This window comes from Nicotiana sylvestris, chromosome 10 (assembly GCF_000393655.2).
Source record: "Nicotiana sylvestris chromosome 10, ASM39365v2, whole genome shotgun sequence".
Taxonomy (NCBI): Eukaryota; Viridiplantae; Streptophyta; class Magnoliopsida; order Solanales; family Solanaceae; genus Nicotiana; species Nicotiana sylvestris.
The window spans coordinates 67734679-67748785 of NC_091066.1; the positions used below are offsets into that span (position 1 = coordinate 67734679).

Consider the following 14107-nt stretch of genomic DNA (forward strand, 5'->3'; position numbering starts at 1 on the left):
GCACCTGGTACCTAGACCCCCAAATCGAACCATTATAGGAACCAGGTGGGTATTTAGAAAAAAGCTCGATGAACATGGAATTACCACAAGGAATAAGGCCAGGCTAGTGGTGCAAGGCTACAATCAGGAGGAAGGGATTGACTATGATGAAACGTTTGCTCTAGTGGCTCGCATGGAAGCTATTAGAATTCTAATCGCTTTTGCATCTCATATGGAATTCACTTTATTTCAAATGGATGTCAAGAGTGCATTTTTGAATGGACTCCTTAAGGAAGAAGTCTGTGTGAAGCAACCCCCAGGGTTTGAATGTCATGAGCAACTTGAATATATGTTTAAACTGGACAAAACTCTGTATGGGTTAAAGCAGGCTTCTCGAGCTTGGTATGAAAGATTGTCAAAGTTCCTCCTGGAAAATGATTTTAAAAGAGGGAAAATTGACAACACTCTTTTCTTAAAGAAACGAGGAAGGAACCTTCTCATTGTTCAGGTTTATGTTGATGATTTAATTTTTGGAGCAACAACTGATTCTCTGTGAGAAGAATTTGCAAAACTCATGGGAAGTGAATTTGAAATAAGTATGATGGGGGAACTGAATTTCTTCTTGGGTCTTCAAGTAAAACAATCCCCAAAGGGTATATCCATTTGTTAGCAAAAATACATTAGGTAACTCTTGAAGAGGTTTGACATGGAAGCATCAAAGGTGATAGACACTCCCATTGCTACTACCACTCGACTGGACATGGATGAAACTGGATCTCCTGTGAATCAAACCATGTATAGAGGCATCATTTGATCTCTCCTCTATCTCACTGCCAGCAGACTTGATATTGTTTTTAGTGTGAGGCTATCTGCAAGATTTCAATCAAATCCCAAGGAATCTCACTTGAAGGCTGTCAAAAGAATACTAAGATATCTCAAAGGAACACATGACCTAGTGTTGTATTATCCATCAGGTAACAGTTTTAATCTGATTGGGTATGCTGATGCAGATTATGCAGGTTATCTTGTGGACAAGAAAAGCACTTCTGGAATGGCTCACTTCTTAGGTTCATGTCTTATCTCTTGGGGAACAAGAAAGCAAAATTCAGTGACTCTTTCAACAGCTGAAGCTGAATATATAGCTACAGCATCCTGATGTGCTCAGCTCTTATGGATAAAGAAGCAACTGGAGGACTTTAGGGTACTCACTGAGAGTGTGCCCCTTCTATGTGACAATACTAGTGCACTTAATATGGCCAAGAATCCATTTCAACACAAAAGGACAAAACATATCGATGTGAGGCATCATTTTCTAAGAGACAATGTGGAGAAAGGGCTGATATGTATGAAGTTCTACAATGCAGAAGATCAAATTGTAGACATTTTCACCAAGGCACTAAGTAGGGAATGGTTTAAAAGAAACAGAATGAAGCTGGGGCTTTTAAAGCCCAATTGAGAACCTGATTCCTCTTTAGCTGGCTTTTACCTTCTAGAAATAACTGGCTCAAAGTGTTTTTTGGCCATATCTAATTCACTTCAATACCATTGCAGGTAAGCACACATGATGAGTATAGAAGCAGTAGATGCAATGCATGAATGATAAAAGAGGATTGATTCTTTAAGAAAAAGGGTCGAGAACCTAGTTCTTATACCAAAGGTTAGTAGTTCTGTGCATCCTTTAATACACGTCTTAAAAAAGGGTACAAAACACAACTGTCGTGTCATCAACTTTTCAGATCCTGCTGTGACGTTTCTTCATTTTAAATCATTCTATCTCCCTTCTAAAATTTTGCAATTCTCCATGCTCAACCGCCGTTTCAGAACCAGTGCCTATTCCTCTATCTTCATAATTATCCTCTCCTTTTAAAAACCCTCTTTTCTGCTCTTCTTAACCTTAAGGCTTACACTAGAATCACCCAAAAAGGATCATCATACAACTTCTTTCAATGGCTAAGACAACTTCCAATCTCCCTGCCTCAGTTGTAACTATCACTGATCAATCTATAGAACCTTCCACTTTCACTGAGCCTTCCTCACCCTCTATTACTCCTACTGCTACAATCGTACCTCCCCCAATTTCCCAATCTCTTCCCAATTCAGAAACCCTTGAAACTACTGCTCTGTTCTCCCCATCATCTGATGTTCCCACCAGTCAACCACTAAGTGGAGAACAAGGTCAAAATCCTGAGGTCACAAAGAGTTCTGCCATTGTTGCTACCGATTCCATGGTGGTGGAAGCACCGGTTGAGGAAGAGAAAAATGTTTTAACCGTGTTTGTGGTATCCGCTGATGGTGTACTGCATGAGATTATATCTCAGAAAAATGAGACATAAAGTGTGGAGGAAGAAGGGGCCATTGTAGCTGTTGGCGGGGATGCAGTAGCAGATACTACTAGGGAATCACATGAGGAACCTGATCCCTCTCCGGAGGACCCAGGTCAGGGCTCTCATTCCTAGGACAGGATTGTTCCTGCATTCGATGTTGTGCCCCTGGAAATTCAAGCACCTGAAATGAGATCCAGTGATGAAGAAGACCTAGATAATATGGGTCTTAATGCATTCATAAGTAAGCGGAGGGTTGTGTCCACCCCTGAGTTTGAAATCAAACTACCTACTACCAGGCTTCAAGTTAAAGTGACCTAATATTCTACTCTTCAAAAGAGCAAGAAGAGTAGTCAGAAGAAAAAAAGAAAGTTGGTGAAAGATGTTGTACCTGTAAGTGATGAGGCGATCCCTATAGTCGAGGTGGAAGAGGAAACCCTAGATGAACCTGGTTCACTTGTTAGATGGTCTTCGAAAAAGATTAATCCTACTTCACTAGAGAAAGGTCCAACATCTAAGTCTAAGATAAAAGAGGGGGTGAGTGAGTTTTCCATGACTGATGAGGATGTCCTAATCAAATCAAAGGGAAAAGGCAAAGTCAGTGGAGAGAAGTCCGGGAAACGCAAGTCTGAACCTTTTGAAGAACCTGTTTCTGTGAAGAAAATGAGAAGTAAAGTCACCTTGGCTCTGTGCGCCTGAGGCATCAAAAAGTTCTGTTGGGTCGTACGTTTGACCCAGCAATCTCTGAGATGGCTGGAATGCGCCAAGTTCTAGAAATGGTCGAGTTTTAACGTTGGGTGCATCTATTTCAAATTGATGCACCTAAGGTACATGAGGAGGAGGTACAAAGTTTCTTTTCTACCCTCTTTCCAGTTGATACTGACAATATTTGTGCCTTGGTAAATGGGGTGGACATTGTCTTTGATGTAAAGTTTCTTGGAGAGATTTTAAAAGTTCCTACAGCCGGTGTGTCCAGTGTAAGATATATGTGTCAGTATAACTTCAGAAATGCAGTGGTAAAAGACAATGCTAACCAGAAAGGGGACCAGATCCAGTATAACTTCAGAAATGCAGTGGTAAAAGACAATGCTAACCAGAAAGGGGACCAGATCCATAAGAAAGTCGTACTTCCTATTTACCAGCTGCTGTTTGAATTGGTTAACAAAGTTCTATTAACTCGAGCTGAAAGGAGGTCAGTGACTTCTAAGTCTGACCTATTCTTGATGGAGCAACTGGACAGTTTTACTCCTGTGAGTCTTCCAGCTATTATGATTGAACAAATGCAAAAGGTTGCCACTTTCAAAGATGGTAATCATGGCCTTCCCTATGGGTTCCTGTTGACTCCATTGTTCAAATTCTTTAAAGTCCCACTGCGGACGGGCAAAGTGGGGACTAGGAAGCAGACCTTCTCACAGACGACTTTGGAAGAGCGCGAGTGTGTGGAAAAGTATGGGGGGGGGGGTAGGAAGTACATCAACCATTTCATAGCTTATAAATGCTCAGAACATTACAACTGAGGAAATTCGTCGGTTAAATGCCGAGAATGCTATCCTGGAAGGTCAGCAAGCCCAAGGGGTTCCGATGTCGAATGATGAAGTGGCTCGTTTGACTCAGGAGAATGTTGATCTCAGGGCGCAAGTAAAGAACCTAAAAGTAGAACTGCTCAATAAGCAAAAGTCTGCAAACGCCCGAATAGACCTTGTTCTCCAAACACTTGCTGCAGCTACCAAGCCTTTTACTCCTAGTACCCCTTAAGTACCCCTTCAGTGACCAGTTTCTGGATATGTTTGTTATGTTTTTTTTATGTTTTGGCGGTTGTTTTTTGTTTTTTTTTTTGTGTGTGGTTGGGATGAAACAGTACTGCTCCCATTAACAAGTCCAATGTTGCCTCTCACTTTTTCTAAGTAGAGGCATATTTAAAGCTTTATTAATATCAATCCTCGTTTTATTATGCCAGTACTCTCTTTATGTGTTCTATTCTCTACCATGATTGTGTGCACATATATGGCATGAGTTAGCTTAGCTGGACTTCTTTGTGCTGTTATTCTATTTTTTTAATGATGCCAAAAGGGGGAAAATAAACTTAGGGGGAACACATGGGACTCAACTCAGGGGAACTCATTGTTATGATAAGGCATAGTCTTAGGGGGAACCCTGTGACCCTGTGTTTCCTCTGTTACTTAAACTGGTTCTTTACTGCTCTAAAACCACTTGATAATTTTTAAGTTTGGCATCATCAAAAAGGGTGAAATTGATAGGTTTTAAATATTTTTGCCTTATGTTTTGATGATCTAACAAACTTACTGTTAAGAACCAGATAAGGAACCTGACCTACTTGGACTATACTGCAACCTTTAATGGATTCCAGCTAAAGGTGAACTGCTACAGCTTCAGGAGCTAGGAACCCACACAAGGGCCTGATACTCTAGTAGTTTCCTCATAGCAGTACAAAGTCAATTGGACACAGCTAGAACTGAAGTGACTGACGGGACTGTTTCTGCCGCACTGCACTGTCTCCAGCGCCCACTCATTCTCTAACCAAATAAAGTGCTCACATCATTTCAAGTGATGTGATCAAGATGTAAAAACAATGAGTTTTATACAAAACAACACTTGTAGGATTCATTTTCTCATTCAAGCTTCTTGCCAAAACAGAGAAATCAATCCCCTCAAGCTTGAAGAACAAAGTTGAACGCAACTACGGACCAGTTCCTAAAAGATTGCTTGTTGTTGTCCTAGTTGAGTTGTAACTTTGTTATTGTACTTGTTATATCTCCTAAACTGCTTAGCTAGAAGCGTTTGATTAGGAATCCTCTTGTAAATCTGTAAACTCCTTGAGTTTATGTTGTGACTAGATTTAGTCATAAGCAAAAGTCTTTGTAATTGTAGAATTACAAAGTGGCTTGTGGTGAAAGCATCACAAGTTAGAAAAAGCCTTTGTAACTAGGAAGTCACAAAGTGGCTTGTGGTAAGAGTACCACAAGTTAGTTGAGTAAATCCTTTGCAATAGGAGTCATTGCAAAGTGACTTGTAATAGGTTCTTTACAAGTTAGTGAAGTTAAAAGCCTACAGGTGTAGGTCGTGATTTTTTTATCCCCTTGTGTGGGATTTTTCCACGTAAAAATCCTTTGCCTTATTTACATATTGTTTTATTAGGATTCTTAGTAGAATCTTATAGAGGACCAGGTATTCTACTGTTTGATGGACTCATACAAACTAACATAGAGTAATCATCAACAAGCGCTATAACATATCTCTTACCACCTCTGCTCAATGTTCTCATTGGTCCACAAAGATCCATATGGATCAGTTCCATTGTCCTGGTAGTGCTTATCATTTTCTTGTTTTTGAAAGAGGATCTTACCTGCTTCTCCCTTGCACAGGCCTCACAAACTTTATCTTCCTTGAACTTAATTTTAGGCATTCCTATCACCAAGTCCTTAGAGACTAGTTTGTTGAGTTGGCTTAGACTGTCATGCCCAAGTCTTTTGTGACAAAGGAGGTATCCAACACACTTAAGCAAGTGAGTTTATTATCTAAAAGTGTGGATAGATCTACAACATATATGTTGTTCGTTCTTTTTCCCTGCAAAAATATCTTGTCAGAGGTAAGATTAATCACAAAGCATTTTGTAGAGGTGAATGCTACCTTGTTACCTCTATCACACAATTGTGATACACTTCATATTGTACTTTAGTCCATCTATCAAGTAGACATTCTCAATAAAATGAGAATCAGTCATACCTATCTTTTCCAACCCAAATGATCTCGCCTTTCTTCCCATTTCCAAAGGAGACATTACCTCTTTTAAGGTCTTCAAGTGAAAGGAACTAGTTCTTTCTTCCTGTCATATGCTTTGAGCAGCCACTATCCATATACCATATTTGGCTACTCACCTTCACTTGGACCTGCAAAAAGAAATCAAGGGTTAGTTTTAGGAACTCAAACTAGATTGGGTCACTTTCTATAGGCAAAAGGGTGAATCAAATTCTTTTTAGCCCAACTTGGCAGCCTATTTTTCCCTTGAACAAAATCTTTGTTCTTTTGACTTGCCTTTTCTTTTGCAATGCATTCACTTTTATTGTGACCAGTGTTACTACAATGTGTGCAAATATTTTTTTAGGAAGTGTGAGGTACTTGCTTTTGGGATCCCACTTAGGTGCCAGGTTCCCAAAGCTAAGTCCTCTTCTATTGCTGCTATGGTGTTCTTATAGCCATGAATGTGCATTAGATGACCTGTTCTATTTACAAGTTCTGTCTAGCTCATGCTTGACCTTGCTTAGATCCTCCCTTAGGATTCTTACCTATTCATCTCTCATGTACAACTCATCTTTCATTTTTCCTACATTTTCTTCTAAAGTGAGTTGTGTGTGATTAGCTGTTTTTTTGCCTGTTCCTAATTTCAATTTTAGATTTTTATATCTAAGCTATAGGATAGTTGCGTCAATTTCATGAACCTGGTTCTTCAATGCAGTATTTTCACTTTCAGTTTCACTAGCCCTAAGTTCCAAGTTTGTGCACTTACCTTTCAAAATCACACATTCTTTTGACATCTATTCCTTTTCATTATTTACATCCTCAGATTCATCAAGTTGCTCTAGTAGCAACTAAAATTGCCTTTCTTTAGATAAAAAATAATTCTTGTCTTTGAGATGAAGGACACTTACGTCAGTTTCTTCATCATATTCTCCAATGGCCATCAGTGCTCGTTCATCATCATCATCATCTGAACGAGCATGTAGTCCTTTGCCTCCAGGCCATGGGATTCTATAGGATTATTAAGATTGGGCGGATATAGGTTGACTGGGCTTTGATTACGGCGTTGATTGAGCTGTGGCGACCGGAGACGCACACTTTTCACCTGCCCATTGGCGAGGCTACCATCATGCTGCAGGACGTTGAGGTTTTATATGGCCTGCCCGTTGATGGCATGCCCGTTTCATTACCTATTGCTATCAGATTTATGTCGCATGATGCTTATTTGGACATGTTGCAGCAGCTCACGGGTTTCAGGCCACAGGACGGACTGCATCGTCGGGTGCTAGTCGGTTGACTTTGACCCCTATTAGACAGCACCTAGAGCTACTACACCCCGATATCACCGACGATACAGAGGAGGTACATATCACCCAGTATACGAGGTTGTTGTTGCTTCTTCTATTTGGAGGGGTTTTGTTCCCGAACACTTCAGGGAACCTAGTCAGTCTGAGATTTTTGCATCATCTTCAACTGCTAGATGAGTTACCCTATTAACAAACATAATTTTATTTTATAAATCTTGTAACATAAACAAAACAACTAAATATTACAACACAAACTCATTAATAGTTAGGCACAATAGAAGAACACCCACCTCGAGCTTGATTACTATTGCCACCCAAAGGACATTTTCGACGGTCGTGTCCTGTTTGCGAGTATATACCACATCTACATGCATAAACGGTATCACTAACATCCATTTGGTTCCGTATACGCGTTCTCTTCTTCACCTGTATTTGACGCAAATAGGACTTGTTACACACCATTTTAAATGGTTAAAGCGGCCAACAATGCTCAGCACCCACTAGCTGCATCTACCCAGTATATGTGTTTAGGTATTTCGCAACAGTATATTGTTGATCAACATGGTTGGTTACACCTAAACCAATTTGTTGAAATACTTGATGGCATGTGAGCAAGGCATGTGGTAGATGGACCATTTCCCACAAGAGCATAACCTTGTAGATTCATTTATAGTATGTACATTATTACCTCGATTTTGATGGATAGCAGTGCGAACTTCAAAAATATTTCTTTCGTTATCATACTGCAAAAATGAATGCCAATGTGCTCGCCATCTATATTTCTCAAATCTCTGAATTGACACTAGCATAAATTCAACACCCTTTCCATCAATGACGTTGGAGATGCAGACCTTTCAACAAACCTCTCCGCCATCTGCTTGAACGACATCTGCACCATGGCTGTGACAGGCAATCCTCTTGCCGACTTCAATAACCTGTTGAAAGACTCTGACACATTTGTAGTCAAAGTTCCCCATCGTCTTCTACCATCTGCATGCAAAGTCCACTTTTCAAGGTCATGTCGCATTAACCAACGATAGGCTGCCTCGTCTTCTTTCCTGATATATTCCATGTGCCTCCGGAATTTATGTTGTTGGTGGTCTGTTGCTGTCATCCACATCAAATCATGAAGATCCTTGTTGGGATATGCCTTCTGGAAATTGGCTTTAAGGTGCCTAACACAGTAACGATGATAGGCATAAGGTTCTTGCCATGCAGTCAAGTTCTCCACTGAACTTAAGATACCACCGTGCCAATCAGATATTAGACAAATACCGAAATGTTGTTTGACAACGTGCTCTTTCAACTGGTTCAAAAATAGTGTCCACGTCTTTTTGCTTTTATTGGCACAAATAGCAAAAGCTAGAGGAAATATCTGTCCATTAGCATCTACTGCCATGGCTATCAACAGCTTGATATCGTACTTTCCATAGACATGAGTGTCGTCTATGGATATTACGGGCTGACAATGCGAAAAACCATCAATTGCTGGTTTAAACGCCCAGAACACGTAATTGAATGTATATTCTGGTTTACCTTGAATCAGCTCAAGCTTCCATTCAATAACCGTCTCGGGGTTAAACTACTGCAGTGCAGCCATGTACCTAGGCAGATCTGCAAATGACTTATCTCAGTTACCATAGACTATTTCAAACGCTCGTTTGCGCCCGAGATATGCCTTTCTTTTAGTAATGGTATGGCCATGTTCCTGGTGGACTGCTGTAATGCACTCTTTGATTTTATACCTTATGGACGCTTCGATGTGTGGAATAAGAACAAGAGAAATCAAGTCAATATCCAAGTTGAAGTGATTCTCGTTGAATGTGTCCATTTCGCACGTGTGGGTGGGAATGTATTTACCCACTTTCCACAGACCTGTCTTCTTCTTGCTCGCACGCAACATCCAATGACATGGCCAAAACCACCTGCGACAAAAAACCTTGTATACAACCGGACTTGACCCTCATACCGCCATCTCACGACACTCTTTTATGTTGTGCATTTTACAAGCCCTGCTTAGGCGCGCTTTATCAGGAAAAAGCATGCCCTTTGCCAGCACCGTTGGTCTAGACTTATCCCACATTGTTGTTTGAATTCATCAAAATCCCTTGTGAGAGCTTCCACATCCGGTATGCTTGGCAAGTTATCAAGGTAAGGAATCTCCCTTGAATGTAACGACACTTGGGACTCGTACACTCTTCGTCTAGGGGGAGGTGGAGCATACTCTCTCGTCAAATCAGGTCCTTCCTTCTCATCCTCCTCATCACCATCCTCACGAAGAAAGGGTGTCTCATCTCCAAATTCATCAGTATTGTTGTCGTAATCACTGTTCTCTTCCTCACTCTGTGCATCTGCCAAATCCCGATTTAATACATCGTCTTCGGGCAATTGAGTGAGTAAATTTGGTTCAACTTGCTCGTTTTCACTGCACAATCAACAAAATAATAAGATGTTGAATTTAATAAATACTTTCCATATTGCCGTATCACTTCACTTACAAGTCGTAATGTGATGAAATTCCATGATGGACATTTTCATTAAGGTGATGGCTCCCGGATGGACCACCATGATCCAACACACCAAAACTATGCTTGGGTTCAAAATTTGTAAAATTCATATCCGGCATGTACCCCCTGTTAAATATATGAGAGTTAATACAAATTCAATACAACAAAAATGTACATCGTAACACAAAGAAAAATTGAAGCTTACCACTCGTTTTGTGAATTATGTAAAGCAGGCGGGGATAAGTTTAAATCAAGGAAAACTCTTTCATCCGGATCCTGTCCGGCAAAAACTCCTCCAGAATATCCACCCGATGACTGGGGGTTATTCGGAAACTGTCCGGCAACCTCATTGTTTGGAACGTCTTCGACCTTGACGTACATATCCAACATATTTATTACAAGATATTCCCGATATTCATCCGGAGTCCTCAGAAAATCCCTCAAAGTTTCATCATCGTAGATGTTTAACTCCGAGTAAAAAGCAGCCCCTTGCGGAGTGACGGAATACGGATATCTTCCGGTTACTTTAAGTATCACTGAACGTTTCCTCACACCCATTTTTTTGCATAACAACGATATCAATTTATCGCACTCTATTATAAGTGGTAATTTAACATGACCCTGTGGAGATAAACTATACCTCACAGAGTTATTCTCCATCACAACCTCACCTCCCCCCCCCCCAATATAATAAAACTCTTATTCTACGCTCTTCAGACATTACGAAAAAAATGCTTCAGAATTTAACAACACGAAAAAATTGAACGGGAGTTAAAATTTTATGTGAACGAATTTTCCTAAAATCCTAACCACTTTATATAGGAAATGCTAGTCTGGGATATGGAAATTTTTCGGCGTATAGTGTTCTTTAAATATACGCTATACACATTTAAATTATTGTGTTTGTCAGTTCACTTATTGGTGGGTCCATATTCAGGGTATAGCGTTTTTTTTTTTTGGGCGTTATATATATAGCGGATGAATAAATGACGATATACCTTAACGGCAGACGTTACCGTTATTGTATAGCGTCTTGTTTTTACACGTTATATATAGAAATGTAATTTTTTTTTAAAACACCTATTAAGGTAATTTGAGTCAAAAAAAATAATATTTAAGTTCCGGACCCCAAAAACAAGATCTTTTGCAAACCATAGAACAAACGCCAGATTAATACTACTATTGTAGTACTGTAGTTAGTAGCTAGTAGGTCAGCGGTCAGACTTGACAGACTTGCAAGTGGAAGTAGTCTGGACTATGAACGTTTCCAGGACGTTCTCGTAGGACCTATAAATATTCTAGAAAACCCAATTTTAGAATGGTCACCAACAGCGCACGGAGATTTGGTTTTGTATACCCTAATAATGTTATCTTAGTGATATAACTTTTTTTTTCTTAGTATGAGATCGGTATATATAAATGACATATGAGATCTTTTCTTAGGTCAAATTCGACATCTACGGACAACGAGGAAAATTCATCAGTTGATAAAACCTGCAGGTCAACTACCACTGTTGTAGAGCAATGTATATCCAGGAGTACACATTTTTTTGTTAATTAACTGCTTAGCACAAATTTAATATGTTGTTTTGGTATAAAGAGTTATTCTATTCTGTATAATATAATAATCTTATTTCTTCGTTTGTCAAAATAATACTCCTTACAGTATCAACAAAATACATTCAAATGGTTCACTTTGCAGCCGTCTACGTACGGTGGGAAATTGGCCCTATAATTGTTAGCCAATAATTTGAGTTTTCATGTAAAGATAAGAACAATGTTACGCGACGTCATGCCTACAAAAGCCCAGAATTATTAATTACATACATGGATTAGTCATTAGCATAAGGTCCAGTTGGCCATTTTCATGCATATATATTTACATACGTCAACAACAGTATATATCCAGCTCTTAATTAGACCCAATGAAGAGTAACGAATGACAGTCAACGTTGGCAAGTTGGTAACACGGCTGCTGGCTGCTGATAAAGCTAAAAGCGTCTTCTATTTTACTTTCCCTTGAGAAGCCATTGGCAAGTTGAAGAAAAATACCCAAAACACGCATGAACTGTTCAAGAGTGTCGAATAAGCCGTAAATTTTCAGGAAAAGTACCGTTGTTGTCGTAAACCAAGAACCATTGTCAATTGAATTTATGTTCTACGCACTTGATAAAAAATACTTAACTGAAGTAGTAACTTTACAAGGTAATTAATTATAAATAATTTTTTTATAATTAATATTGGTATTTCGTAATATAATATACTTGATAACAATCTGTTTATCAAGTGTTAACCTAGAAAGGTGTGACAAAACTCAAAAGTTTACATTGTCAGCATTATAACTCAATCTTTTTCTATTATATTTATTTCTAGTAACTTGTGGGAGAGATGTTTTGACTTTTGAAGGAGTCCATAGTCTACAACTTACATATTCCCCATCTTGCACTAATAATAAAATACTCGCTTAGCCGTCCTTGTTGAGAGTTGAGACTTCAGTCACCCACTTGTACTTATAATTACGTAAACACCTTCCACTTGGCCATCAACAATCAATCTATTTCTCAAACGTGCTCCACTCTCCTTCCATTTTTCTATTTCATTCAATTAATTAAGTAACCACCTAATTAAGTACCTTCCTACTACTCCTCCCGCAACTTCCCTCCCTTTCTCATCCTTTACTCCATCTCCCCATATATACTTACCACTTCACTCAATTACAATCACCAAGTTCTCAAATCTTTCTCTCTTCTCTCAAATTCTTTACTGACTACTTCTTTGAGTGCAGTTGCTAAACAATATCATTCTTTGTTTTTAATTCTTTCAAGAAAACCCAACTAAGGATATGGCACTTGAAGCTTTGAACTCTCCAAGAACCCCAACCCCGCCATCATTTCAGTATGAAAACACTACTCTCAACTACCTTGAATCTTGGACAAAGGGTAAGAGATCAAAAAGACCACGTAGTATTATGGAGCAACAGCCTACTGAAGAAGAATACTTAGCTTTCTGTCTTCTTATGCTTGCACGTAGCGGTAATTCTACTAATTCAACGAATCTGATATCAACTTCCTCAGAGTCCAAGAATTTGTACAAGTGTTCAGTGTGTGGTAAGTCTTTTGGATCTTATCAAGCTCTAGGTGGACATAAAGCTAGTCACCGTAAACAGCTCATTAACGGAGACGTCAATGAAAACTCCGCCACCACCTCCACTACCACCGCCGGTGCCACGTCAGCTAACGGCCTTAGTGGCAGGACTCACGAGTGTTCTGTTTGCCACAAGAGTTTCCCAACTGGACAAGCTTTGGGTGGTCACAAAAGGCGTCACTACGAGGGAAAGGTGACATCATCCGACGGTGTGGGGTCCACGAGTAGCCAGCGTGGATTTGACTTGAATATTCCTCCCTTGCCGGAATTTTGGCCGGGATTTGGCTCCGGGGAGGATGAGGTGGAAAGTCCTCATCCAGCTAAGAAATCGCGACAATTTCCGCTAACCAAACTTGAATTATTCTGAGAAGTTTAGTTCGTTGATTAGTTAACTATAGTACTACTTGGGTGGGCGGGAGTTCTTTTTTTTTTTGGGGGGGGGGGGGTGTCAAATATCAAATACACTTGGTGAGAGTGATTTTGATTATTTAATTGATTCAATTTATTTTTTAAACTGATCTTGCTCTGGCTATGAATTTGTTCTCTTAATTAAATATACACAAAGCGAGTAGTCAGTCTACATTGTTAACGCGTTTACTATTTATATATACGACTTTTCATGCTTCAGATTTATAAATTACTATTTGTTATAAAATAAAAGCAATACAGTAAAATGTAAACAAGAACAGAGAGAATGGAGAAGTGTTTTCTTCTTTTACTTTGGTGTAATTTTTCATTGCAATTACATGGCCTTTTATAGGCATAAAAAGTAAAGATGATAGACATAAAATAGGAAATTTAATCTTTAAGTTATTCACAACATGAGCATCCAATGTAGCATCCAATGTAGTATCCAATGTACAAACTATTCATAACACTCCCCCTTGGATGTCCATGTAAGAAAATGTGCCTCATTAAAAACTTACAAAAAAAATATTGGGATGTACATAGTTATTTATAATATGCATTGCTTGCTGCCTCATTAAAAACCTTACCAGGAAAACTCAGTGGGACAAAACCTTGGTTAAGAAAAAGAGTGCAGCGTGTAGTTACTCCCCCTGATGAAAAATCACTTAATGTCTCGAAGACGACG

At 39.3% G+C, this 14107-nt stretch overlaps 2 protein-coding genes across 2 annotated transcripts; both read left to right on the forward strand.

The window, feature by feature from the left end:
* Nucleotides 1–685: 685 nt before the first annotated feature.
* On the forward strand, nt 686–1135 carry LOC138879466 (secreted RxLR effector protein 161-like). Its single transcript, XM_070159078.1, has 2 exons — nt 686–774; nt 820–1135. The coding sequence occupies exons 1-2, from the start codon at nt 686–688 to the stop codon at nt 1133–1135; spliced, it is 405 nt and encodes a 134-aa protein (XP_070015179.1).
* Nucleotides 1136–12568: 11433 nt separating this feature from the next.
* Nucleotides 12569–13641, forward strand: LOC104220090 (zinc finger protein ZAT10-like). The gene has a single exon (XM_009770903.2). The coding sequence runs from the start codon at nt 12713–12715 to the stop codon at nt 13379–13381; it is 669 nt and encodes a 222-aa protein (XP_009769205.1). The 5' UTR covers nt 12569–12712; the 3' UTR covers nt 13382–13641.
* The last annotated feature ends 466 nt before the right edge of the window (nt 13642–14107 follow it).

What these genes read in the sequence shown, in the direction of transcription:
- LOC138879466 (XM_070159078.1), top strand. Translation starts at nt 686, where the DNA reads ATGGAAGCATCAAAGGTGATAGACACTCCCATTGCTACTACCACTCGA. An exon ending in TCTCCTGTGAATCAAACCAT is followed by an intron (nt 775 to 819) that starts GTATAGAGGCAT and finishes CACTGCCAGCAG; the next exon opens with ACTTGATATTGTTTTTAGTG.
- LOC104220090 (XM_009770903.2), top strand. Translation starts at nt 12,713, where the DNA reads ATGGCACTTGAAGCTTTGAACTCTCCAAGAACCCCAACCCCGCCATCA.